Below are 27,515 nucleotides of genomic sequence, written 5' to 3' on the forward strand. Positions count from 1 at the left end.
TCCAGGCAATTGATCTGATTTTCTCTAAATTGATTGTGGTGTCCACTCTATGCATCCTGGAATTTAGCCACCTCTCCACTGCTTTCACCTATTTAAACTCGTTATGGGCAGGGACTGTGGCTGCTAATTCTGCTGCACTGTACTCTCCCAAGCGCTTAGTACAATGCTCTGCATGTAGTAAGTGCTCACTAAATATCATTGATTAAGTGATTGATTAAACATCCAGCCACAAGCCCATTGTTCTCATTCAAAAATCAAAGCAGCAAGAGAAAAACAAACAAAAACTGCTTACTGCTTAGAAGGCCACCAGTCAGCTAGCATCATCATCATCATCATCATCAGTGGCACTTACTGATCACTTTCTATGTGCAGAGCACTGCACTAAACACTCAGGAGCTGGCAGACATGTTTCCTGCCCAAAATGAGCTTACACTCTAGAGGTTGGTTAGGAAGCATCTTCAGTGGAAGCTGAAAAGCAATGGAGAGGAACTTCTCAACAATTACAGGCCTCCATTTCTTGTCTTAATTTCTAAATGTAAAGTGTGCAACCCCAAGAAAAGAAAGATTCTAGTCAATGGTCTTTGTTTCTCCTTCAGGTTTTTTATTCAGTAACCACTCTACTTGTTCAGGAGCTGAAGGAGGAAAGGTGCATTATTTAACCCTACTGACTTCAGCGATTATCTTATCTCCTTGAGGAATTTAGTGAAGGGGTTTTCAGGATTGGTTTCCATGGTTATATAGACAAGAAGTACGAAAACAAAAATGCCAAACACAGCAGCTCGAAAGGCCAAAGGAAGCCCTTCATCCGGTTCAATTTTGGGAATCAGCATTTCTGGCTCTTCAGCAACCTCCTCACTGGCTACCTGTGTCTCCATCTGCGGTGGGGGTGTGACCACCTCCGTTTTGGGTTCATCTGGTTGTGCTGGTGGGACCTCTTCTTTTATCAATTTCTTCTCGAAAGGCCTTTGGAAATGTTGGGAAAAGTCAGGACCAGTCCATAGTTAGATTATACAAAAGAACGATTGTTTATTCAGAAGTCTGGAAACCAGGAAGACTTGTGGTACACTGATCTTACTCGTATAATAATAATAGTGGTATTTTTCAAATGCTCACTGTGCCAAGCACTGTACTAAGCGCTGGGGTAGATACAAGATAACCAGGTATGGACACCATTCCTGACCCACATGGGACTCACAGTATAACTGGGAGGGAGAACATGTATTTAATCCCCATTTTTAGTCTCCTTAACTGAGGCAGAGAGAAGTTGAGTGACTTGCCCAAGATCACACAGTAGACAGAGTTGATATTAGAACCCAGGCCGTCTGACTTCTAAGCCCCTGCTCTTTCCTCTAGGCTACACTGCTTCATCCAGGCTACACTGCTTCATCCACCAGTCCACCTTTTTCTCTTCCTTGCACATATTTTCATGTCTGTTTCCTCCACTATATTGTAAACAATTAAGAACAGGAATTGTGACTTTTAATTCTATTAAACTCTTCCTTAGTGCTTAGTACAGTGCTTTGCACACAGTAGTACCCAAATACGATTGATTGATGGCCTGAACTTTCTACTGAACCTTTTCTTCCTCCCATGTTCCAAAGTAGGATAATAAATACCATTTTTTCAGGGGTTTTCTCCTCTCACCCAAGCTCATCAAAGAATTGATTAATTTCAAGAGGATCAAACAAGGACTCCTCATTTATAATACAATTAAATCAACCTCTTCATAGTAGTCCATAATAATTATTATAATAATAGTATTTGTTAAGCATTTGGATTGTGCTAAGCACTATACTAAGTGCTGGGGCAAATACAAAACGATCAGGTTGGACACAATTTCTGTCCCATATATGGCTCTTCATAGGTTAAGAAAGCATTACCTTACTCCGAAAGGTGAGCGAGGGTCAGGAGTGTAGATTATCAGTTCATATTCCCCCACAAAAGTAGACTCAGGTACCTAATAAACGGGAAGAATTTGAGAGATGTTATATTCTCTTTCTAGGCTGACCACATCAATTATGTTGAAAATTTGTATACTGAGATACCATTTCAAGAGGGAGAAGTAGCATGGCCTAGCAGATAGAGCACTGGGCTGGAAATCAGAAGGACCTGGATTCTAATTCCAGCTTCACCACTTGTCTGCTGTGTGACTTGGGAAACTTAACTTCCCTGTGTCTCAGTTACCTCGTCTGTAAAACGGGGATTAAGAATGTGAGACCCACTGGGATAGGAACTGTGTTCACAACCCGATTTGCTTGCATCCACCCTAGTGCTTATATTATTATTATTAGCTTTCCTTCTCTCTGGTCAGCAGTTAAATGGAGGGCAAGGAAGAAGAAAATCCCCCAGAATTCTGGAATATACCTACCTACCCTGGGCTTGTACTGATTATTCTTTGGTCTGCCTGTGAAAGTCATTTCAAGGTTTTAACATGAACAAGGGCCTTGGGGCTTGGTGTGGGGCATTCCCAATTCTGACATTTGCTACTCTTTCTAAAACTGTCAGGATCATACTGGGCTTTACCATCCAGGCCCTAAAATAAGGAGACCTGGCTTCAAGTCACTGCTGCACTTATGTCTATGCTCCCTAAGCCCTTAGGTACTCATCCCTCAAGCTCACAGAACTTATGTACATATCTTAATACTTTTTTTTTGTATGTGCTTATTTTGTGCCAGACACTGTACTAAGTGCTGTTGTAGAAACAAACTAATCAGGTTGGACACAGTCCATGTCCCACATGGGACTCACAGTCTTAATGCCCATTTTACAGATGAGGTAACTGAGGCACAGAGAAGTTAAGTGACTTAACCAAGTCACACAGCAGACAAGTCATGGAGCCAAGATTAGAACCCAGGTCCTCCTGACTCTCATGGTCTATCCATTAGGCCATGCTGCAAGCCCATTTTTGGGTAGGGATTGTCTCTATTTGTTTCCGAATTGTACTTTCCAAGTGCTTAGTACAGTGTTCTGTACACAGTAAGTGTTCAGTTAATACGAGTGAATGAATGAATTTATTTTAATGTCTGTCTCCCTGGTTATACTGCAAGCTTGACTGAGGGCAGGGGTTGTGCTACTTGTTCTGTGATACTCTCCTAAGGGCTCAGTACAGTGCTTTGTGCACTTCGAGCATTCAGAATATCACTCATTGATTGAAAGCACTTAGTACAGCTCTCTGCACAAAGTAAATGCTCAATAAATATTAGTGATTGAGTGATTGATAAGGCTGTGATCAGGAAAGTGAACAATCGAAGAAGATCTTGTAGGCAGCACACTCACAGAAGATCTGTTAAGGGAAGTATGTGGGTTGAATTAGGAATAAGTTATACATTTCGGATAGGCAGTTATTCCTGGATTTGGCTTATGATCTATTGCTCAACTTCTGTTCCCATTCATATCCTTAAATAAATTAACACCTGTTTATACCCAAAGCATGTGCTGACATATTCAGCATGTGAGGAACTCAAGAATTCAGAGAGGTCATGGGTGATTTAAACCACAATCACAATCCTAAAATGTTTCTTTCTGCCCTCCTTGCTTTCAGTTTCCTAATTTCAGCCCATCATACAGCAGTTGCTTGGGTATCCTGCTGTTGCACATTCTCCTCCTATGCCCGGATCATTTTTCTACAAAAACATTCAGGCCATGTTTCCCCACTCCGCATCAAACACAAAATCCTCACCATTGGCTTTAAAGCACTCAATCACCTTGCCTCCTTCTACTTCACCTCATTACTCTCTAATAAGGTAATTAGACCCAGCCCATGCACTTAGCTCCTCTACTACTAACCTTCTCATTGTGCCTTGATCTCATCTATCTTGTCACCGACCCCTTGCCTACATCCTGCCTCTGGCCTGGAACACCCTCCCTCCTCAAATCCAATGGATAACTGCCAAAGGCAGCTGAGAATCTAAGGAAGATTAGGATGGAGTAGAGGCCATCAGATTTGGCAAGAAGATCATTGGTGACCTCAGAAAGGGCAGTTTCCTTGGAGTGAAGGGGGCCAGAAACCAGATTGGAAGGGATCAAGGAGAGAATTGGAGGAGAGGAAGTGGAGACAGTGGCTGTAAACAACTCTTTCAAGGAGTTTGGGGTGGAATGGTAGGAGAGAGATAGGGCAATTTTTGGAGGGAGGCAGAAAGCCACATTACGATTCTGAGAGCATGAGGTTAGCAATATTCTTTAGAAACCAATGCAGAAGTATTCTGGCTGAGATTTTTGCCAGCAATAGAGTATAATGAGATGCCTTACTAATTGCCACAATTTGACCAACCGTCAGTCAGTGGTATGTATTGAGTGCTTACTTTGTGCCGAGCACTTTTTTAAGTGTTTAGCACTATTAACACATGGGCAAGCCCGCATGGAGCCTCCACAGAGTGGGAGTTCCCTAGGGAATGATCAGTAGCAGAATTCTGGATGGGGGTGGTGATTCCAAGATATTTTCCTGATGAACCCTCAATATAAATCAAATAGTCTAGTGATTCTCATTATAGCAAGAGGAGGCATTATTGTTATAGCTAGCCTTCTGCCTATGTCTGGATGTCATGAACATTCATTATAACACCTTTTTTGGAATTTTATAAATTCTCACTATATTGAAATATCCACTGTACACATTCTCATAGTACTATCCTTTAAAGAGTTTCATTTTTTTGACAAGCTAGATCAGCCGGATCAGACGTTGATCCTAATTTTTTGTGGTGACATTGGAAATTGTTACTCTAGGGTATTGAACATGACTATTTCAAGGTATTGTCATGTTGGTACAGCTCCCAGAGGTGCAGTGGACTTGGGGGCACTGTAGAGGAGCAGGGTGAGGGAGTGCACTTGGTATCGGAAGGGGAGCATTCCAGTAGAGGCAGCTGTGGCCTAGTGGATAGAACATGGGTCTTGGATTCAGAAGGACCTGGCTTCTAATCTCTACTCGGGCATATGTATGCTGTGTGACCTTGGGCAAATCACCTAACTTCTCGGGGTCTCAGTTACCTCACCTGTAAATTGGGGATCAAGACTGTGAGTCCCATGTTGGAACAGGGTCTGTGTCCAACCTGATTACCTTGTTCCTACACCAGCTCTTAGAACAATGCTTGGCACATAGTAAGCACTTAACAAATACCACAGTTATTATTATTATTATTGTTATCATTATTCTACAAGAGTCAGGTGACAGAGAGGGCCATTGAAGCCAGCAACCACTATTCAAACCAACATTTCTCTCCTTAGTTATACTGGGGTCAGTGAGGCAGGGCATAAACTAAAAATTACCTTTTCTCCCTCCTTAGCTTGTGACTCCAGTGCAGGGACTGTGTCCAATCTGATTATCTTGAATCTATCCCTACCTCCTACCCTTAGCAGAGTGCTTTGCACATAGTAAGCATTTAACAAATACCACAATTATTTTTATTCATATTATTAATGGGGACCATTGGAAATACACACATGGCTTATAGGAACCTGGAATTCAATATCCTAGCAAGTTTAACAGGTAGAAAATATCAGCAAGTTCAAGAGGGATTTGGGAGAATTTTTGGGTGAGTGGTCCAAGATGGATTATAAGAAGAATGTTAAGGATATAGGGGGAAAATTAAAGAACATAAAATTTTATATCAATACCCATTAGGATAGATTTCAGAGATGGTAACCATCACTTTTCCTCTAATCATCTTGTTGCCAACTGTTGGAGACAGAATATTGGGCTAGATAGACCACTGAGAGAGTCCAGTGATGAAATTTCCCACATTCTTAAACTGTAGTTGGAATCACATTTACCTAAAATGGTTTCTCTCTCCCCTTAACCCAGGTCAAGCCTTGAAGTTATTACCTATTCCTGCTCCAAAAACATTTCAATAAATAATAATAATAATGTTGGTATTTGTTAAGTGCTTACTATGTGCAGAGCACTGTTCTAAGCGCTGGGGTGGATACAGGGTAATCAGGTTGTCCCACGTGAGGCTCACAGTCTTAATCCCCATTTTACTGATGAGGTAACTGAGGCACAGAGAAGTTAAGTGACTTGCCCACAGTCACACAGCTGCCAAGTGGCAGAGCAGGGATTCGAACCCACGACCTCTGATTCCCAAGCCCATGCGCTTTCCACTGAGCCACGCTGCTTCTCTGATGAAATAATCCACCATCATCAATTACCTTATTATGAAGAAATCTGTGTCTCATTTTTCCTTTAGGACTATTGCTTCCTTTCATTTCAACTTGTCCATGAATTTCTGGTTCAGTAAGCTTAGTGTCCACCTAGAATCCAAAAATAGATATTCATCGAAGGAAATTTCTATAGAGCCATCTTGGATCTAAGACACACTAGCCATGTCTTGGGTGGGAGTGGGGTCAAAGGTTTTTGAGACTAGATTACTGTATTTTAATTTTCTATGTGCTGCATTAGCAGAAAGTTTTTCCAAATCTTGGAAACATCTTCATTGTTAAAATGGTTAGTTTGAAAATGTTATTTCTAAAGGATGTTATGTTCATTGGAAGAAATGACTAGAAACATTTTTTAAAACTCCCAAAATAAAATATTTGTCGTGGGCAGCAACATTAACATTTCCATTGCAAAAATATTGTAAGTGGAAAAGCATATTTTAAGATGCCCCCAAATAGAATGTTTTAAGAACAAAATAAACACTTTCTTTCCAACATGCCTATCTTTGCTAATAAATATTCACTAATAGATGCAAAATGTCATCTTTACACAGCGTTTGTTGCTCTTCTTAGCCAAGAGTCAGTGAAATGTTAAAATTAACTAGGTTGTGAGTGCTATATCTCAAAAACAATAAGATTTGCCTAGAATAATGCTAGTAATAAGTACTAACAAAAGTTAATTAGTGTTAATGATGATAAGGATGAAATGATTGATCAATTTTAACGTTACATTGTTCTTATGTAATTTTTATTTTCTTTAAGGCTAAAGGCTTTCCTATAAAAATGTAATTTTCAGATTCACATGAAAAGGAACACTGGAGGGAGCCATTTGGTTAGGTGAATTATTCATTTCATTATTCTGGTGCTTTGTTTACCTTCATTCTCGCACTACCCTGAGACAAGCAAATTAGATATCAGTTGAACTCCATGATACAGTAACCTCCATTTAAAAGAGAGAATTGATTTGAACCTCCTAAACAAATCCCAATAGAAAGTTGGCACTGATCAGTCAAAAAATATGACTAAGAAATTTTAAAATCCCTTTATTACTTTGCTTGGAAATACATAATGAAAACCTAACTTTAAATTTGCTATGTGCTGTTCTTTGAATTTAAATTGACTTGGCTCTATTACAGAAAGCAGAATCAATGGAAACCAATAAGATGAATTCAATATGTGCCATTAAGCACCACTGCCTTGGAAGTCAATATTTTCACATGAAGAGTTTTGAGTTATGAGCTTTATAGAGATGACATTTAGAACTTATTAGAACATGCCAGAAGTAAGACTAAAGTAATTTCAGAATATTTAATTTACTCCTCTTTGACACAATTGGAATACATAACTTCTACTGGGAATTAAAAGTGTTTTTCAACTAATTAAGAAAAATACTTTAAGATGTTTAACATCATGCCTCCTAAAATCTGATATGTTGCACAGAGCACAGTTGTAATTGAAAATCTGACAGTGTCTATTCCCTAGCTAACTTAGGTCATTTGACTCCAGAGGAAAAAAAAAAACTTTGGTCATTTAAAAACCTTACAAACCCAATCTCAAGAGAGAATATATGGGATTGACTCTGCTCATACTAATTAATAGGTCTGTAATATACCTAATCACTGATAGTAGATATTGTCATAAAAAGAACTAAAGGTATTTCTCTACTGAATCACCTTGGGTTTTAGTATTCTCAAACAGTTATAGTTTTGTTTCAAAGAAAATGACCCAAAAAATGGGAATTTGAAAGTAAAATGAAAAAGGATATAGGTATAAAATGAAGATCTTGAATATGAATTCTGAATAGGGGAATTTTTGCATTCATCAGGCTTTTAAAAACTGTTTGGGTCACCCCAAAGGCCATATCTTTTCTAAGATTCTCATTAATCAACCTCCATTAATAATATGTTCTCCACTAGAATTTTCTCCTAAATTAATTCAAAAGTCATTAAAAAAAATCACTGCCTAATGGACAAATTCACTAATTAAGACTGTTCTCTCATCCTTGCTCTAAAAATCTATTCCTGCCTCTGGTTTGGTGATTTACATTAGTATAGTGAAATTGGAAGTTGGTTGGATTGTCATAACTGTGGAGAATAATAAAATGTAAATTACTTGTCAATTACAAAGTGTTCCATAAATGCCAAATAATAAATTAAGAAAATCAAAGAACTCATTCTCAAGTATGTATCAATAAATATTAGTTGCTGATTGATAGTATGGGTTAAGTAGGGTAGAAAGATGAATAGTTAATTGAGGAGCACATTCAGTGAGAAGTGTGGCCTAGTGGAAAGAGCACAGGCCTGAGAATTAGGGGATCTGGGCTCTAATTCTAACTCTGCTTCTTGGCTTCTCTGTGACCTTAGGCAAATCACTTTACTTATCTGTGCCTCAGTTCCTGCACCTGTAAAATGGGGATGGAATAGTTGTTCTCCTTTCCCCTTGAACTGTGAGCCCTACATGGGACAGGGAGTGTGTTTGAACTGGTTATCTCATATCAACCCTAGTGCTTGACACATAGTAAGTGCTTATTATTATTATTATAAACGCTAATCAACTAAGAAAACCAATCTAATTCAGTCCTCTAACTTCCTTTTCTTACCACTAAACCTGTACTTTTGGACTTGAATTTATCTATAACTGCTTCATTTCCATTTTATCAGGCAAAACCACAGGTTCAGGGTGATTTCAATGCTACTGAAACTACAGACACCAGAAGACAGATGTTCTAGGATCTAAACCCACGTGGCAGCACAGAGATTTCCTGAGTCTGCCAACTACGCAGGAAGTATTCTTTGGCCACCCCCTCCCAGGGCTGCAGAACTGGCCAAAGCCCTGTGGTCTGGAGAATTCTTCCCTGTTTGCTCTGCAAGTAGCTTAGGTGGGCTATTTACTCTGGTCCCGTTCTCTGGATCCTGGAAAGGTGGGCTGGGTGCAAGGCAGGAGGAGTGAGGAGTGAGGGGTCGGGGGTAGGGCAGACTCCCTAGGGCACTGCATTGGCAGTAGCTGGGGAGCTCTGTCAAATATCTTCCCCAACATAATGTGCCCCAGCTCCCTGACTAATGGCACAGCCATCACTTGCTGAGCGGTAGGCAAAGTTCTCTCCCTCTCAGAGGGGAGAAGGCAGTCATCACATTTCAAGAAAATGCTCACAGGCTCCCACTAAAGGGACAAAGCCTCCTTCTGTCCCTCCCCAACCTCTGTATCAAACAAAAACTCCTCACTATTGGCTTCAAAGCTTTCCGTCACCTTGTCCCTTCTTACCTCATCTCCCTTCTCTCCTTCTGCATCCTAGTTGTCACACTCCACTCTTCTGGTGCTAACCTTCTCACTGTGTTTTGATCTCTCCTGTTCCGCCACTGACCCTTGGCCCAAGTTCTACCTCTGGCTTGGAACGCCCTCCCTTCTCAAATCTGCCAATCACTCTTCCCCGCCTTCAAAGCCCTACTGAAGGTGAATCTCCTCCAAGAGGCCTTCCCTGACTAAGCCCCTTTTTTCCACAGCTCCCCCTCCCTTCCACGTCACCTCGACTCACTCCCTTTCCTCTTCCTGCCAGCACTTATGTATACATCTATCATTCTAATTATTTATATTGATATCAGCTTACTTGTTTTTATGTCTGTCTCTCCGCTCCTAGACTGTAAACCTTGTGTGAGCAGGGATTGTCTCTTTTTATTGCTGAATTGTACCTTCCAAGCACTTAGTACAGTGCTCTGCACACAGTGAGTGCTCAATAAATATGATTGATGGATTGAATGAATGAATGAATGAATGAATGAATGAATGAATGAATGAATGAACCTCCTCAGCCGTGCCTTTCTCAGCTCCTGTTCCCCTCAGCTTGGTCCTGCAAACTTGGCTGGAAGAAAACAATTGTGGTGTCCCAACCAGAGCCTTGTAGGCTCAATTCATCTACCAGTTGCCATCCATTACTGCCCCGCTGTTTCTTTGCCCCTTCTACCCTCCCACCCCTGCATAATCCCCTAGCTCCGCAGTATTCCAACCCACACCCAGCTGCTTGCAGTTTCTGGAGCCCAGGAAGGTGGGAGGGAAACTAGGGGAAAAGAAATCGGAGCTCCCAGGACTCCCTGGCATTTAGGTAAATAAATAACAAATAAATGAATACTTTCAGAAGCACCTTTTCATGTTTTTATTTCCAGTGGCCAGTGGGGAAGGAGGTTTTTAAGAGAAGGAGGGGGGAGTGGAGAACTGGAGAACTGAACCTTTGCAAAATGACTGCACATACACAATGCTGGGGGTTGGGAGCACCTTGATTAGGGGGAACTCAACATGTCAACTCCAGCACACCACCTGTCTTCTCTGAACCTGCTCCGCTGGCAGCCATCTTGGGAATGTCACAATCAGTGCCCAGATTGGGAGGGTTAGGATGTGTGCATCTGCCCCTGCCATCTGCCACCCACCACCCTGGAGGGCCTGCTTACCTCACTTAACCTTCTGAATCTGGCCCTCTCCACCATAACTCCTGTGCACCTTTGCTCCTGCTGCAGAGCGCTACTGGCAGAAAGCCAGACAGCGGCCTGAATTCTGCCACTTATTATATCACTTATTATACCTCTGCCCTTTCTTTCCTTCAGCATTAATTGTTTCTTTTGCGTCAACTCCCATGCCCATTGCCTCTACCAATTATTCCAGATCTTTAGCTACCTCCTGAAGTCCCCAGTGTCTCCTTCTTCCCCTTCTCCTGCCCCTGAGGACCTTGCCAACTACTTTGTTGACAAAATTGAAATCATCAGGCATGAACTCCCCGAGGTCTCCTATCTCCTTGCCAACTCCCTCCCACCCCACATCCATTCTCTCATCCTTTGAGCCTTCTCTTTTTTGTAATGGTATTTGTTAAGCACTTACTATGTTCCAAGCACTGTACTAAGTGTTGAGGTAGATACAAATTAATCAGTCCATGTCCTACCTGGGGCTTCCAGTCTTAATCTCCATTTTACAGTTGAGGTAACTGAGGCACAAAGAAGTTAAGTGACTTGCCCAAGGGCACACAGTAGGCAAGTGGTGGAGCTGGGATTACAACCCGGGTCCTTCTGACCCCCAGGTCTATGCTCTTTCCACTGGGCCATGCTGCTTCTGAAGAGGACCTCTCCTCCTTCTCCTATTTAAATCAACTCCTGCCACCTGAGCCTCTGACCCTTCATTCTCTACAGATTCTTGCTATCACCTTTCTTCCCTCCAAAGCTTCCATCTTCAACTACTCACTCTCTGATGGTTCTTTCCCTTCTATCTTCCACTATGCTCATGTCTCCATCACACTAAAAAAGCCTTCTTTATCCTTCTGTATCCTCCAGTCTAGCCCCTCTCCTATCTCTTGGCTCCCATTCTTGTTCCAACTACTTGAATGGGTTTTATACCCCAGCTGCCTCCATTTCCTCTTCTCCAACTCTCTTCTTGACCCACTGAAATCTGGCTCCTGTCCCTTTTACCTTCCTTGCCAAATCTAATGGACTTTTCTCTATCCTAATCCTCCTTGACCTCTTGGAAGGTTTTGGCGCTGTGGACCACTCCTTCTCCTGGAAACACTAACCTTAATCTAACCGACATGCTTATTCATAATAATAATGATTATTATTATCATTATGGTGCTTGTTAAGCACTTACTATGTCCCAAGCACTGTTCTAATCTCTGGGGTAGATACAAGTCAATCAGGTTGGACACAGTCCCTGTTCCACATGGGGCTCACATTCTTAATCCACATTTTATAGATGAGGTAACTGAGGCCCAGATAATTTAAGTGATTTGCCCAAGGTCACAGAGCAGACATGTGGTAGAGCCAATATTAGAACTCAGGTCCCTCTGACTCCCTAGCCTGTTCTCTAAGCCACACTGTTTCTCTCCTGATTCCCCTGGTCCTTCTCTAGCTGCCTTTTCAGTTTCTTTCACTTGCTCCTTTTCCACCTTAGGCCCCATGAGACTCTCCCAAGACTCTGTTCTGAATCACCTATTATTCTGACTTTATATTCACTTCCTCAGGAAATTCACACATCCCAGTGGCTTCAGCATCCACTTCTATGTGCATGACACTCTGAGGATTATTAATTGACTCCTGAATCTGTCTCAGTCCATCAGTCGATCAATAGTATTCACTGAGCTACTACTGTCAAATCAGTCAGTGATAGCAGAACACTATGCTAAGCACTTTGGAGAGTACAGTACAATACAGTTGGGAAATGGGAACACTGTCCCAAGGAGTTTACAATCCATTGTGAAGAGCAGTGCCCTGCAGTAAGAGGAGAGTACAATGGAAGACCCAATCCCTGGTCTTAAGTAGTTTACTCTACCTGGGGAGACTGACATAAAATACTCTGCAGACAGGAGAAGAGTCAAATGCATATGTAAATCGTTAAGTGCTTAAATTTAAAAAGTATGCAAATTGATATGCACAGAATAATGCTCATCAATTCACACAGAATTGAACTTGGATATGCACCCTTCATTCACACCACCCTCATTCCCACAGCATTTACAGTACTTGCTAAACTCTTACTATGTGCCAAGCTGTTCTAAGCTCTGGGGTAGGGACCGTTCATTCGTTCAATATTTATTGAGCGTTTACTATGTGCAGAGCACTGTACTAAGCAGTTGGGAGAGTACAATATGACAATAAACAGACGTTAATCCGGTTGGACACAGTCCCTGTTCCACAGGAGGCTCACACTTTTAATCCCCATTTTACAGATGAGGTAACTGAGGCCCAGAGAAGTGAAGTGACTTATTCAGGGTTACACAGCAGACTTGTGGGGCAGCTGGGATTAGAACCCAGGTCCTTCTGTTTCCCAGGCCAGTGCTCTAGCCACTAAGCCACACTGCTATGTACATATCTGTTATTTGTTTGTATTAATATCTGTCTCCCCCGTAGCCTGTAAAATTCCTTGTGGGCAGGGAACATGTCTTCCAACTCTGTACTATTGTACTCTCCAAGTGTTTAGTACAGTGCTTTGCATACAGTAAGCGCTCAGTAAGTACAATTGATAGATTGTCACAGATGGGTAAATTATATATGTAGCTGGCACATTAATTATCCTCTCCATGAGCCTGCCATGGTGCTCATCATAATTTGACTAGTCTACTATATCATCACCATAATAATAATAATAATGATCATGGTAATTGTTAAGTGCTTACTATGTGCCAGGCGCTCTTCTAAGCGCTGGGGTAGATACAAGATAAGTGGGTTGGACACAGTCCCTGTTCAACACAGGGCTCACAGTCTTAATCCCTATTTTACAGATGAGGGAACTGAGACACAGAGAAGTGAAGTGACTTGTCCAAGATCACAAAGCAGATAAGTGGCAGAACCAGGATTAGAACCCATGACCTTCTGACTTCTAGGTCCATGCTCTATCCACTAGGTCATGGTCCTCACTGGTTTCTCCCTGCCTCTAGTCTCTATCCATACCATACTCCACTGCTTGGATTATTTTTCTTTCTGCATAAATCTCCCCAGTCTTCTAAAACCCTCAGTGTTTGCCTATTCCTCTCACATTAGTTTGGTTTACATTAGTTTTTAAGCTCCCTGAGGGCAAGGATCAGATCTTCAACCCCATCTGTTCCCAAGCACTCAGGACAATGCTCAATAAAAAATGACTGATTGAGTGTATAAGCCACTCTGAAAGAAACAGCAAAAGATAACCCACCTTATTCTCCCTCCTTTCTGCATCACCTATGCACTTGGGTCTGTACCTCACCCCCAGAGCACTGAAGTACATATCTTTATACTTTACAGCTTCCCCTATCTGTAATTTATTTTAAAGTCTGTCCCTTCATTAGACTTTAAGCTCTTAGAAGGCAGGAATTATGCTTATCAACTGCATTGTACTCTCCCAAGCATTTAGTACAGAGCTCCGCAGGAGACAGTGCTCAATAAATATCACTAATTGAGTTAATTGATCAGATTACAGATTTTAAATAATTGGATTTTTACTGCATTCATAGTTAATTTAAAGATTGTCTTAAGAAACACAAATCTGAGTTAGTGTCTGTCAACTTTTACCTTCAAGTTAAATTAACAACCTTTTTAATGAACGAAAGATTCAGATGTCTTGAGGACCTTCAGTAAATAATACTACTTGGATTTATACCTTTTCCAACTATTTTCTAATTCAGATCTCATATTCCCATCCACCATAGATTTCAAATGCAGTTATGGCTTTATTCTGCCTTTAAATCAAAGCTGAAAATTACTTCACTTGAAATATTCCTAAAATCCAAACAGGTAATTTCTACTGTTATTTTCAGAGAGGCATTGTCTTCAGACAGTGTGTATTCCAAAAAGTGGAATTATGATGAAGGGAAAGGGAAAGTCTATGATGTATCATAATACTACTATAAACTGTAACAGTTTACATTAACATGCAATTTCCTACTCTTACCTCTATAAGTAAAATATTCACATCTATGGTGTTAGATACTTTTCCATCTTCTTGGGCTTTTTCTGATGTCATTTCGAGACTGCCAGGTTCCAAAACAGAATCGGAAAAATACTCTGAATGTTAGAAAAAAGACATTGAAAATTGACTACCAGAATTTGAGAATTATCATAAGAAAAATGGCCATTGACTACAATTACTTTTCTGCCCTTTTCAAAGCCTTGTAAGTCTCTGAGGGACTTTTGTCAACAAACCCTTCCTTTCAGTTTAACAGAATTATTATCAAACAACATCATCATCAACAGCCTTTATTTGACTGGTCTTCCTTATGCAGAGCATTCCACTAGGATTGAGAATAGTTTTGTTTAAAGATAATCAAACCCAGCATTTTAATTGGGACTCTTCCCATTTGAACAGAGTTCACATAACTGATTCAATACATGCCTTCACCCAACATTACTCACAACTTCATGGGGAGCAAGTGGCTTAAAATGAGGCCCACACCCATCAATCAGTGAGTCAATCAGTGTAATTTACTGAGATCTTACTCGTTCAGTCATATTTGTTGAGCACTTAATGTGTGCTGAGCACTGTACTCAGTGCTTGGAAAGTACACTTCAGCAATAAAGAGAGACAATCCCTTCCCACACCAGGTTTACAGTTTAGAAGCGGGGAAACAGACATCAAAACAAGTAAACAGGCATCAGTATAAATAAATAGAACTATAGATTTGTAGATATATAAACAAGTGGGATGGGATGGGGAGAGGGGGGTAGAGCAAAGGGAGAGAGATGCAGAGGGGAGGAGGAGCTGAGGAAAAGGGCTTATGTATAAGCACTTGGGAAAGTACAATACAATGGAGTTGTTAGATGTAATCCCTGCCCACTAGGAGTTTAAGGTATACAGGGGCAGACAGACATTAAAATAGATTAGAGGAGTAGCATGGCCTAATGGATAGAACACAGGTCTAGGAGTCAGAAGGACCTGGGTTCTACTCCAGTTTCTGCCACTTGTCTGTTGTGTGAACTTGGCCAAGTCACTTCACTCCTCTGTGCCTCAGTTACCCCATGTGTAAAAAATGGGGATTAGGATTATGAGCTCCATGTGGCCCGTGTACTCTGTCCAACCTGATTGGTTTATATCTACCCTAGTGCTTAGTACGGTGCCTGGCACATAGTAAACACTTAATAAATACCATTAAAAACAAACAAAAAAGATTAGGGGATAGGGGAAATAGTAGAGTGTAAGAATATTTACATTAAGTATTCTGGAGCTGGGATCATATCAAGGTGCTTAAAAGGGTACATAGCCAAGTTCTTTCTTTCATTCATTCAATCGAATTTATTGAGCCCTTACTGTGTGCAGAGCACTGTACTAAACACTTGGAATGTACTATTCAGCAACAGAGACAATCCCTGCCCAACAACTGGCTCACAGTCTAAAAGAGGGAAACAGACAGCAAAACAAAACAAGTAGTCAGCAACTGATGCTGAGGGGAGGGCAGTTAGGGGAAATGAAGGGCCTAGTCAGGGAAGACCTCTTGGAGGAGATGTGATTTTAGGAGGGCTTTGAAGGTGGGAAGAATGGTGGTCCGCCGGATATTAAGAAGGAGGGAGTTAGAGGCTGGAGGGAGAATATGGTCAAGGAATCAGTGCGGGGATAGAAGACATAGAGGTACAGCAAGTAGGTTGGTGTTAAAGGATCTGAGCATATGGATTGGGTTGTAATAGTAGGTCAGTGAGATTAGAGAAGCAGCATGGCCTAGAGGAAAGAGCACTGGCCTGGGAGTCAGAGGACATGAGTTCTAATCCCAGCTCTGCCACGTGCTGTTGTGAGACCTTGGGTAAGTCACTTACCTTCTCTGTGCCTCAGTTACCTCATCTGTAAAATTGGGGATCAAGATTGTGTGCCCCATGAGGGAAAAGGACCGTGTCCAACCCAATTACCTTGTATCCATTCCAGTGTTTAAAACTGCTTGGCACATCGTAAGAACTTAACAAATACCACAGTTATTAGGAGAGAGAGCTGACTGAATGTTCTAAAACCGATGGTAAGGAGTTTCTATTTTATGTGGAGATAGATGAACAACAATTGAAGGTTTCTGAGGAATGGGAAGACATGAATTGAGCTTTTTTTAGAAAGAATGATCTGGGTGGCAGAGTGAAGTATCCATTAGAGAGGGGAGAAACAGGATGCAGGGAGGTCAGTGAAGAGGCTGACACAGTAGTCAAGGCAGGAAATGAGCGTTTGGATTAACAGCATGGTGGCAATTTGGTTGGAAAAGGGCAGATTCTAGAGATGAGAAGGTAGAACCAACAAGATTTTGTGACTGATTTAGTGTGTGGGTTGAAGGAAAGAGATGAGTCAAGGATGAGTCAAGAGATTAGAAGCAGCATGGCCTAGTGAAAAGAGCTCGGACCTGGGACACAATTTATTTATTCATTCATTAAATCATATTTATTGAATGCTTACTGTGTGCAGAACACTATATTAAGCACTTGGAAAGACCAATACAGCAATAAAGAGACAATCCCTGCCTACAACGGGCTTTCAGTCTAGAGGAGGGGAGACAGACATCAATCTAAATAAATATAATGCTGTGGGGCGGGAGTGGGAGAGCAAAGGGAGTGAGTCGAGGTGACACAGAAGGGAGGGGGAATTGAGGGAAAGGAGGCTTAGTTTGGGAAGGCCTCTTGGAGGAGGTGTACCTTCAGTAGGGTTTTGAAGGGGTGAAGAGTGATTGTTTGGAGGATATGAGGAGGGGGGGCGTTCCAGGCCAGAGGTAGGATGTGGGCCAGGGGTTGGCCAAGAGACAGGCCAATGAGGTTAGCACCAGAGGAGCAGAGTGTGTGGGCTGGGATATAGAAGGAGAGGGAGGTGAAGGAAGAAGGGGCAAAATGATGGAGATCTTTAAAGCCAATAGTGGGGAGTCTTTGTTTGTTATGGAGGTTGATAGGCAACCGCTGGAAATTTGAGGGTTGTGGAGGGGTGACATGCCCTGAACGTTTCTGTAGAAAGACAATCCAGGAAGCGGAGTGAAATACGGACAAAAGTGGGGAGAGGCAGGAGATTGGGGAGTCTGCTGTGTGACCTTGGGCAAGTCACTTCTCTTCTCTGTGCCTCAGTTCCCTCATCTGTAAAATGGGAATTAACACTGTGAACCCTATGTGGGACAGGAACACATCCCACCTGATTATCTTGTATCTACCTCAGTTCTTGGCACATCGTAAGTGCTTAACAGATTCCATTGAAATAAAAAAAGATAATGCAAAGTTTAGGAACTTGTGAGACAGGGAAGATGGTGGTGTCCATGACATATTGCAGAAGTACACCGATTTCATGCAATCTCAACCCATTTTTAAGAGTGACACCAAAGTTCCCCTGACTTGGACCTGGGAATCCCCCTCTCATATCTGTTTGAACGTGGGCACTTTTTCCAAGCCAAGGAACCCAGCAACAGGAAATGTGGTGGATAAAGGCTTCTGGAAGGAAATGAAAACAAAACTTGGACACAAAAGTGCCTAGTTCACCATTGGTGTAGAAAACCAGATGACTAGCCACATAGACCCCTAAGTAATGGCCAACAATTCTTTCCCCTATTGACAGCTTTAGATTCTGAGTCAAGCCTGAGATTTGCACATTAAAAAAAGAAGAATTTACTATATTTGGCAGGTACTATTGGAGATTCAAAGAAAGTATAGTACCTTCGTCATTTTCAGAGAAGAGTTCAAGGTCTCCAGTTGTCTTCTTCACAGTTGGTTTTGATGGTCTTACATTCAATATCTGCAGGAGTTTTTTCTCATAAACCTTTCTTGTGGAAGCTACAGCAAGGAATTGAGAAGAATAAATCTTAAATTCATGTTATTGGATCATGCTTAAAATGTCATAGCTGTTTTTTTAAATAGTTGGTCAGAACCAGCCCCATTATTAAATATTTTTTGTTGAAATAAGCATCCCCCCAATCATCATTCTAATTGCAATCTCCATTTTCATTTGTTGTATGCATACGTAGAATTGGACCAGGTTTGAGTCCATGCTTGGTAAGTTGGTCCAGAAGTTCAAAGTCACTTAGTTTTTCAACGTCCACCATCTTTTTTCAAGTTCTATCTTCCTTTTCCCAAAGTGGACCCTTGAAATAGTAAAAGATTACATTCATTAAGATGGCATTGCAAATTAGTACCAAAAAAAATCACTGTAGAGTTTTTGTTTTTACTGAAAGTGTTCAAGTAATTGTCCTATTTATTTCCCACTGTTTTGAAAAATTTTCCAATTTCCTTCCTGTTGTCTTACCTCCCCTTTACTTTTTAGAATCTGACTCCTTTAGGGCCTGGGTCACTATCTGGTTCAGTGTTCTTTTAAATTTCCTCCAGGATTCAGTATAAAGCTATGCACAAAGTAGGTACTGGTCCAGTACCAGAAATAATAATTATCAGCCCACTTCCCCCTTGGAGAGTAGTTATGCAGTAAAAAGGATGAAAATCAAAATTTTGACAACCTACCTGGCATCAATTATTTCAATCAATCAATCAATTGTATTTATTGAGTGTTCATTACATGAAGAGCACTGTACTAAGTGATTGGGAGAGTACAATGTAACAGAGTTAGTAAACACATTCCTACCCACAATGAGCTTACTGTCTAGAGGGGTGGACAGACATTAATAAAAAGAAATTAATTACAAATATGTGCATAAGTTCTGTGGGGCTGATGGAGAGGTGAATAAAGGGAGCAAATCAGGAATGGGAGAAGAGGAAATGAGGACTGAGTTAGAAAAGGCCTCTTGGAGGATATGTGGGGCCTCTTGGAGGCTTTGAAGGTGGGGAGAGTTAATTGCCTTTTGGATATGAGGAGGGAGGGCGTTCCAGGCCAGAGACAGGACGTGGGTGAGTGGTCGGTGGCAAGATAGACAAGTTTGAGGTACAGTGAGTAGGTTGGCATTAGAGGAGGAGAGTGTGCTGGCTGGGTTGTAGTAGATCAATGAGGTGAGGAAGGAAGAGGCAAGGTGACTGAGTGTTTTAAAGCCGATGGTAAGGAGTTTCTTGTCGATGCAGAGGAGGATGGGCAGCCACTGGAGATTTTTGAGTGGGGAAGCATGGACTGAAGAATTTTTTTAGAAGAATGATCAGGTCAGCAGAGTGAAGTATGGACTGGAATGGGGAGAACCAGGAGGAGGGAGGTCAGCAAGGAGGTTGATAATCAAGTATAAGTATTTACTTACAGTAGATTGTAAAATCATGTAGGCAGGGATTGTGCCTAACAATTCTGTTATATTGTAATAAGAATAATAGTATTTGTTAAGTGCTTATTATGTGCAAAACACTGTTCTAAGCGCTGGACTCTCCCAAGAGCTTAGTACAGTGCCCTGCACACAGTTCACACTCAATAAATGTCAGTGATTGATTATAGTGTTATTTGCAAAGCTGCATTCAAATAATTCAAAATATTAAGCTTTGATTATGGAAGTGTCACCTCCATCTTAAAATAATGATTTCTTCATGGTATTTGTTAGGAGCTTACTATGTACCAGACACTGTTCTATGTGCTGGGGTAGATACAGGTTGGACATTGTCCTTGGCCCACATGGGGCTCACAGTCTTAGATAAGGTAAGGTAACTGAGGCAAAGAGAAGTTAAGTGACTTGCCCAAGGTCTCACAGCAGACAAGTAGCAGAGCCAGGATTAGACCCCAGGTCCTCCTGACTCCCGGCCCTGTGCTCTATCCACTAGGTCACAGTGCTTTTTCCAGATAAATGAAGTGGGGAGTGAAACCACCACTGAAATAAGCAAACTTCTCATACCCAATCACTTCCATGACTATTTATAACTTTTGGGAAGACTTAAAATTTCACAGACGAGGCAAGACACGTAAAGAAACATCCTAGTGCTAAAATCTAAATGAAAAGCCAAGCAGAGAGGAGAAAGCGTTGTCATTCCAGATAGCTAAATAAAAATTTTGTACACCTGCCTTCTTTATGAAGAGAGAACAGAACGGTCAGTTATTGCAAACAGTAGTTTTCACACTTGTAATTTACCTCTGAACATAATGAGATGGTAGTTTTTAATTAACCGCCAGCAGTCTAGGTAATTGCTGAATTGGCATTTGAATAAAGTCAGTGATTCATGCCCAAGAACACAGATGGATTTATGTGGATTTATACGTCACAATACACTTCCCCATACTGGTCAACCTCAAAATCAGTTTTCCTCCCATGATCCCCATGTCAAAGCAAACTAATATCTTCACCTTTTTACCACATTTCTGAAAACACGTGACCATCCAAGTTCTTTAAAGAGACTTTTATCTTGAAAGTAAAAGCTAACTCATTTCTATCACCTGCTGAAGGTTTTTACTATTGCACTGAAAATTTCTGCAAGACAGTTCCACAGAATAGGTTGATCTAAACAATGAAAGCAAACATTCTATATTAATAATGAATAATTATTGCATTTTAACTGCTTTTTGGCTGTGATATCTTCAAGATCTTTGATTAATGTTTTAGATGGCAAGCCTCTCAGTGGTCTAATGGCACGCACACAGATCTGGGGACGGTCAGGAGATTTTGGGTCTAGTCCAAGCTCTGCTGGACCGCATCATCATTTTACCCTCTCTGGATCTTGTTCCCCATCTGGAAACCGGAGTAAACCTGCCTCTCCATACTTCCCAGGAAACAAAATGAGCTAGGGAATTTGAACGTGCTAGACGCATTCAAGGGAGGAAGGGAATGAGTCTTAACTGAGTTTCATTACCCCAGTGATTAGTAAATTAGTAATAATCATCATCATGGGTAGAAATCCTAAATCAGGAACCAACGGCTCAGGAGATCCATCTGGCTCTTTTTTGGAATCAAATGAACCTCTTGAGGTGCCTACCCGCACACTTGGCACCAAGAGGGAGAAGCTCGTTTCAGTTTCCTTGTCTGTAAAATGGGAATTCAAAATCTGTTCTCCCTCTTACTTAGACAGTGAGCCCCATATGGGACAGGGACTGTGTCTAACCTGATTCTCTTGTATCTACTCCAGTGCTTAGAACAGTGCCTGGCACATACTAAGCACTTAATAAATACCACAATTACCATTATTATTGGCCTCTGCAGCAGAGAACTGGACTGGACTGGACTGGAGGACTGGAAGTAACTAGGCCACCCTCTGAGTTGGGAAAGGGACTGAGGGGGAGACAAGAGACAAGATGAGGGGGAGACAAGATGGCACCTCCATGCCTCACCAGATTGTGGGGGTTAAGCTCAAGCTTTCTCATTCTTCCCTATCCTGGACCCCCACAGCACACCAACCACTCAACAAATGGCAGGGGGGTCACTACCCCCTCCTCCCATGCCACAGGAGCTAAGCCCAGCCCTTACACTAAGCACTGAGCATGACATATAGCCATCATGGATGGTCTTAGAATAGGCAGGAAGGCGCCAGGGCAGGGAACGAGTTCAGCCCCTGTGCCATGGATAGCATTAACGGCCTCTACGTGGGGCAGCCCAGTTAAGAGGAGGATCAGTGTCAGCAGCTATGGCGGTGGAGGAAGGAAATGACCGATTATCAGTTTTCACTCCCCTTCCTCCCCATCCTTCCATTCCCTGCCTCAGTAGCAGGGTAAGACAAAAGCCAATCTTACTAAATCTCTCTGCTCAAGCTTCTCCCCCCGATGTTAAGCAGGTCCCAAATTGGCCTCGGGGGCTGGGCAGAAGCTGCAGCAGGGGCAGGGCTCGAGCTATGGCCTCTGCCTCCCTCCTTCCCTCAGCCTCGGCAGCATCTTGGAGCCATCTTGGAAGGGGGAAATTTGAGGGTTGTGGACAGGAGTGGGAGGAAGAGTTAGGAAAAGGGCTGGTTGGAAAACTGCCACAGAACATGGGAGCATCCAGGATTGGAGGGATCCTCCCCACTCTGGCTGGTGCAAGGGGTGGAAAGTCTCTTCCTGGAAAATCTAGGCATGGATTTTCTGGAAAGGGTGAGAGTCTCCAGCTCTGAGGTATTCACACCTCCTCTTTCTGCCTCTGCATTCCTCTCTGCTGGAGATACAGACAAGCAATGAACAGCTCCAAATGCAGGCTTGAATAATCCATACTCTGAATAGGCTTAGGGGCCCAACTCCTTGGGAGTGGTAGGTTATTGCTTCGTGGGTTTCCAGCTAGGAGGATGAAGTCATTATTTTCATTCTCACAGCTTTGTTGTGCTGGAATTCCAGTCTTTCTCTCTCTGGTTCTCCAACAACACCCTCTCCAATTGTGGGAGAAATGATGAACACAGCCATCTGAGTCAAGCAGGCTGCAGCGTCAAACAGATCCAAGGATCAAAGCCTTGGGAGCATTTGCAGGGACAGTGGGGTTACTTCAGCCCCTTGGAGGTCCGGGAGATGGGTGAGAGCAGGAATTGAGGTGCTCACCACTCGGCTAGCTTGGTTCCACCTCTTCCCCTTCTGCATCATGCAGCACTTAAACAGTAGTTTAATGGCTATAATGGCTGGAGTGCTGACTCTGAACCCTCGTGCTCTGAAATCAGGTGGAGGGCCAGCCCCAGTGATCTGCCTCTGCCCAGGCTCCCCACCCATAGAATCTCAAACCCTGGACCTGGACCAAGATGGCGAGACCCACGAGGAGGAAGAGAACAATAAGCGGTGACCTTTGACATCCCCCACCTATGATGAGCTGCAGGTGCCAACTATCAGCCTACCAGTCAAAGGTGGGACACAAAGGATTCACACCAGTGAGACCATCTCTGGGAGGTAACAGGGGTGGTTTGGGGTGAAAATACAGAAAAAGAAAAACTGTTAAAAATCCAGCTCTGCAAGCAGCTTGTGCTCAAGTGTAGAGAAGCGGCGTGGCTAGAGAAGCAGCGTGGCTCAGTGGAAAGAGCCCGGGCTTGGGAGTCAGAGGTCATAGGTTCGAATCCCGGCTCTGCCACTTGTCAGCTGTGTGACTGCGGGCAAGTCACTTTACTTCTCTGTGCCTCAGTTACCTCATCTGTAAAATGGGGATGAATACTGTGAGCCCCAGGTGAGTCAACCTGATTACCCTGTATCTACCCTAGCACTTAGAACAGTGCTCTGCACATAGTAAGTGCTTAACAAATACCAACATTAACATTAAGTGGGTGGGATTTTGGATTTGGGCTAAGATCACCACGGAAAGAGTGGAATAAAGGAGATTTGGAATGTGAGTTGCTATGGGCCAGAGTGATTCTTTTTACACTGCTCCTCTCTAGTGTAGTAGGACCCCAGAACTTCTCAGCAAGACTGAAGGGAATCAAGAGTTTCTGAGGGGGCTGAAAGGCCCCTAAATTGGGTCTGATTTGTTTGCTTAAGCCCCATCCCATTTGCTTACTCTTAAAACTCTTGCCTTCTTTTTGGCTCGATCCTCAAAGTTGGGCCCTCTGTAAATTCACATTTTATGAAGACTTTTTAAGTTAATTTATGGCTTTTGTTAACTAGTCTAAAATGTTAAGGCCGTAAAAAAGGCAGAAATTATGATGAGCATCCAAAAGACTCTAAAGAAAACTCTTGTTTCATTTGTGCAGTTAGAAAAATATCTCCACAGTCAGAAAACAAGATTTGTTTGTAGTACTTAGGCAAAAGAGGAGAGTTGAGGTGATTATCCAGATACATTTTGGGAAAATCAACAACACCTAGAGGAAAAAGAGGTTTTTTTGGGGCTGAGATTAGTAAAATAGTTTATATCAATGGAATTGACCAGATAATTGATCAACAGTCAATCAGAGGCATTTACTGAGGCCCTACTATGTGCAGAGAAGTAGCGTGGTCTAGTGGAACAAGCATGGACTTGGAAGTCAGAAGACCTGGGTTCTAATCCTGGCTCTGCCACTTGCCCACTGTGTGACCTTGGGCAAGTGAGTCCTGAGGGACAAGGACACTATCTGGTCTGAGCAACTTGTATCTACTCCGGTGCATAGAACAGTGCTTGATCCACAGAAAGCCTTAAGAAATACCACAATTAATTATATCCATGGAATTAGTCACATGATTCCTCAATTTTCCAAACTGAGGGCCTATTATAAGCAGGACGTTGTACAGTAAAAGCAGAAGACCAAATCCCTGCACTCAGAAGAGTGCACAGTCTAAACACTGAGCTCACTTTGCCCATGCAGGCTAAAGTGACCATTTATGTTTGTCAGTCTTAAAGGACAGATCTGTCAAAAAATGAGACTATCAAAAATTTCATGGGGCATTTCAACTTTGAAACTGTCATAAAAAAGAGCTTTTTACAGTCTTACCTATTGTCTAAGTAAGCCTTTGAATTCATTTTTCCCTCTCTTTCACCCTGCTCTTTCAAATCTAGGCCCCCACAGATTCCCCTGAACCCCAGACCTGCTTCTACCCTCTCCACAGTCACCCCCTCACCCCTTTGTCCATGATCCAGCCGATGACAGACCCACCCTCACCCTCATTTCATTTTTTAAACCCTGGCCCACTAAGTAATAATTTTGGTATTTGTTAAGCGCTTACTATGTGCAGAGCACTGTTCTAAGTGCTGGGGTAGATACAAGGTAATCAGGTTGTCCACATGAGGCTCACAGTTAATCCCCATTTTACAGATGAGGTAACTGAGGCACAGAGAAGTGAAGTGACTTGCCCACAGTCACACAGCTGACAAGTGGCAGATCCGAGATTCGAACCCATAACCTCTGACTCCCAAGCCCGGGGTCTTTCCACTGAGCCACGCTGTTTCTCTAAATTCCACGGTCGCCCCTTCCTTGTCTTTTCCCTCTGTTTAGAGAAGCAGCATGGCTCAGTGGAAAGAGGCCAGGCTTTGGAGTCAGAGGTCATGGGTTCGAATCCCCGCTGAGCCACTTGTCAGCTGTGTGACCTTGGGCAAGTCACTTAACTTCTCGGTGCCTCAGTTACCTCATCTGTAAAATGGGGATTAAGACTGTGAGCCCCACGTGGGACAACCTGATTCCCTTGTGTCTACCCCAGCGCTTAGAACAGTGCTCAGCACATAGTAAGTGCTTAACAAATACCAACATTATTATTTATACCAATTTCAGTTGATTCCTCCTTTGGCAGACAGCTTTGGGGAAAAGAACTTGTGTTCACTTTCCAAACCAAGAAATGCTTCCCAGAATCCAGGCTTTTTTTGAAGAAATTACCTCCTGAGGATCATGTAACTACTGGTGATATTTGTCCCTCAGAAATTTAACAACTACTTCCTAAAAGCAACCACAGGCAGACCCCAACCATTTAAGGTGACGGTATAAATTGCTAAAGGGAAAACCAAGAATATAAGGGGGGCTTTCTAAAAAGAATCCCTTTGGATAATCTACTCACCCCTTTACATGGCTGTCTATGGTCTATGATGTTTGCTTATTACTAAAGGAAGGAGGGTTAGGGTTTCACTCTGCCGGTTCTATAGACCCTTGGATGGTCACAATCCTCTAAGTGTGACATCATCAGCAACCTCCATAGCAACGGTTTGATATAAAAACTGAATAATTTTTTCTCTGAATTCAAGCAAAAGGAACTAATCTATTGGTAGAAATTCTATTTTGTGTGTCTTTATTTAGGAGAGTGAAAGGCCAAAAACCTCACCAGAAAAAGTACTAGTATGCTCAGGAGAGTCAAGGAAGAGGGCAAAGAGAAAATATTGAACTGCAGAGACCAAAACACCAAAACAAAGTACCAAAGTGCCACTGATAATGCACTTAACCTACAAGTTTGTTTATGATGATAATAATAGCAATGGTATTTGTTAAACGCTTACTATGTGCCAGGCACTGAACTAGGGGTAGTTACAAGCAAATTGGGATGGTCACTGTTCCTGTCCCATGTGGGGTTCACAGCTTCAATCCCCATTTTACAGATGAGGGAACCGAGGCACAGAGGAGTGAAATGATTTGCCCGAGGTCACACAGCAGACAAGTGGCAGGGCTAGGATTAGAACCCATGACCTTCTGACTCCCAGGCCCATGCTCTATCCACTATGCCATGCTTCTTCTCTAAAAGATCATAAAGCTAATAATAATAATAATAATGGTGGTATTTGTTAAGCCCTTACTAGGTGCCAAGCACTGTTCTAAACTCTGGAATAGATACAAGGTTATCAGGTTGTCCCACGTGGGGATCACAGTCTTAATCCCCATTTTGCAGATGAGGTAACTGAGGCCCAGAGAAGTTAAGTGACTTGCCCAAAGTCACACAGCTGACAAGTGGCGGAGTCAGGGTTACCCACAATCCTGGTGTCATTGAGTAAATAGGCCGTCCCTAGTTGTTTTATGTTGGATGCTTGCGGGTGCCTGGTGCTGTTTTTCTTTTGATACTTCTTCCACTCTTCTCTCACTCTCTTCTCCATCACCCTCTCACTTGGATTTGCACCCTTTATTCACCCCACCCTCAACCCCACAGCACTTAAATAAATATCTTTAATTTATTATTAACTTAGTGTTTATCTCACCCTCTAGATTGTAAGATCCTTGTAGGCAGGGAATTTGTCCACCAACTCCGTTATTGTGTAGTCTTCCAAGCACTGTAGTAATACAGCGCTCCACACACAGTAAGAGCTCAGTAAATATTCATTCGTTCAATCATATTTATTGAATGTTTACTACGTACAAAACACTGTACTAAGCACTTGGGAGAGTACAATACACCAGGCACATTCCCTGCCCACAGTGAGCTTATAGAATTGACTCCTCATCTCTCTGTTATTAGGAAGATTTTTGGAAAAGAACCACTCCTTTCTTGATTGTGTTTACCCTCTACGGGTCCATCCACGGTAGCTGATCCATGTTTCTCAGCTGTGCTGCAACATGGTCTGGGGCTTTGTTTTACCAAGTCTTTAAAACAGTTTTTAAATTGTGCAGAGTCTCATTTTCAGTTGGAGAAGGCATAATGGGGAGAACACTGAAATGTTCTCATCACCTCTTTGGGAGTCTCCTTCTCTGTGATGAACGTGGAGCCGCCTTCAGCTTCAGAGGTACCATGATGACATGAAGAGGGATGATAATCTCTTTAGTGATGTATAG

General features: G+C 42.3%; 1 protein-coding gene across 1 annotated transcript; it reads right to left on the reverse strand.

The window, feature by feature from the left end:
* Nucleotides 1-578: 578 nt before the first annotated feature.
* On the reverse strand, nt 579-25,923 carry LEMD1 (LEM domain containing 1). Its single transcript, XM_007670200.3, has 7 exons — nt 25,822-25,923; nt 18,544-18,664; nt 18,240-18,356; nt 14,539-14,651; nt 6,142-6,243; nt 1,881-1,957; nt 579-963 (listed from the first exon to the last, which is right to left on the reverse strand). Exons 2-7 carry the CDS (start codon nt 18,623-18,625, stop codon nt 678-680), a joined length of 777 nt encoding a protein of 258 aa, XP_007668390.1. The 5' UTR covers nt 18,626-18,664; nt 25,822-25,923; the 3' UTR covers nt 579-677.
* Nucleotides 25,924-27,515: the final 1,592 nt, after the last annotated feature.

This window comes from Ornithorhynchus anatinus, chromosome 7, assembly GCF_004115215.2.
Source record: "Ornithorhynchus anatinus isolate Pmale09 chromosome 7, mOrnAna1.pri.v4, whole genome shotgun sequence".
Taxonomy (NCBI): Eukaryota; Metazoa; Chordata; class Mammalia; order Monotremata; family Ornithorhynchidae; genus Ornithorhynchus; species Ornithorhynchus anatinus.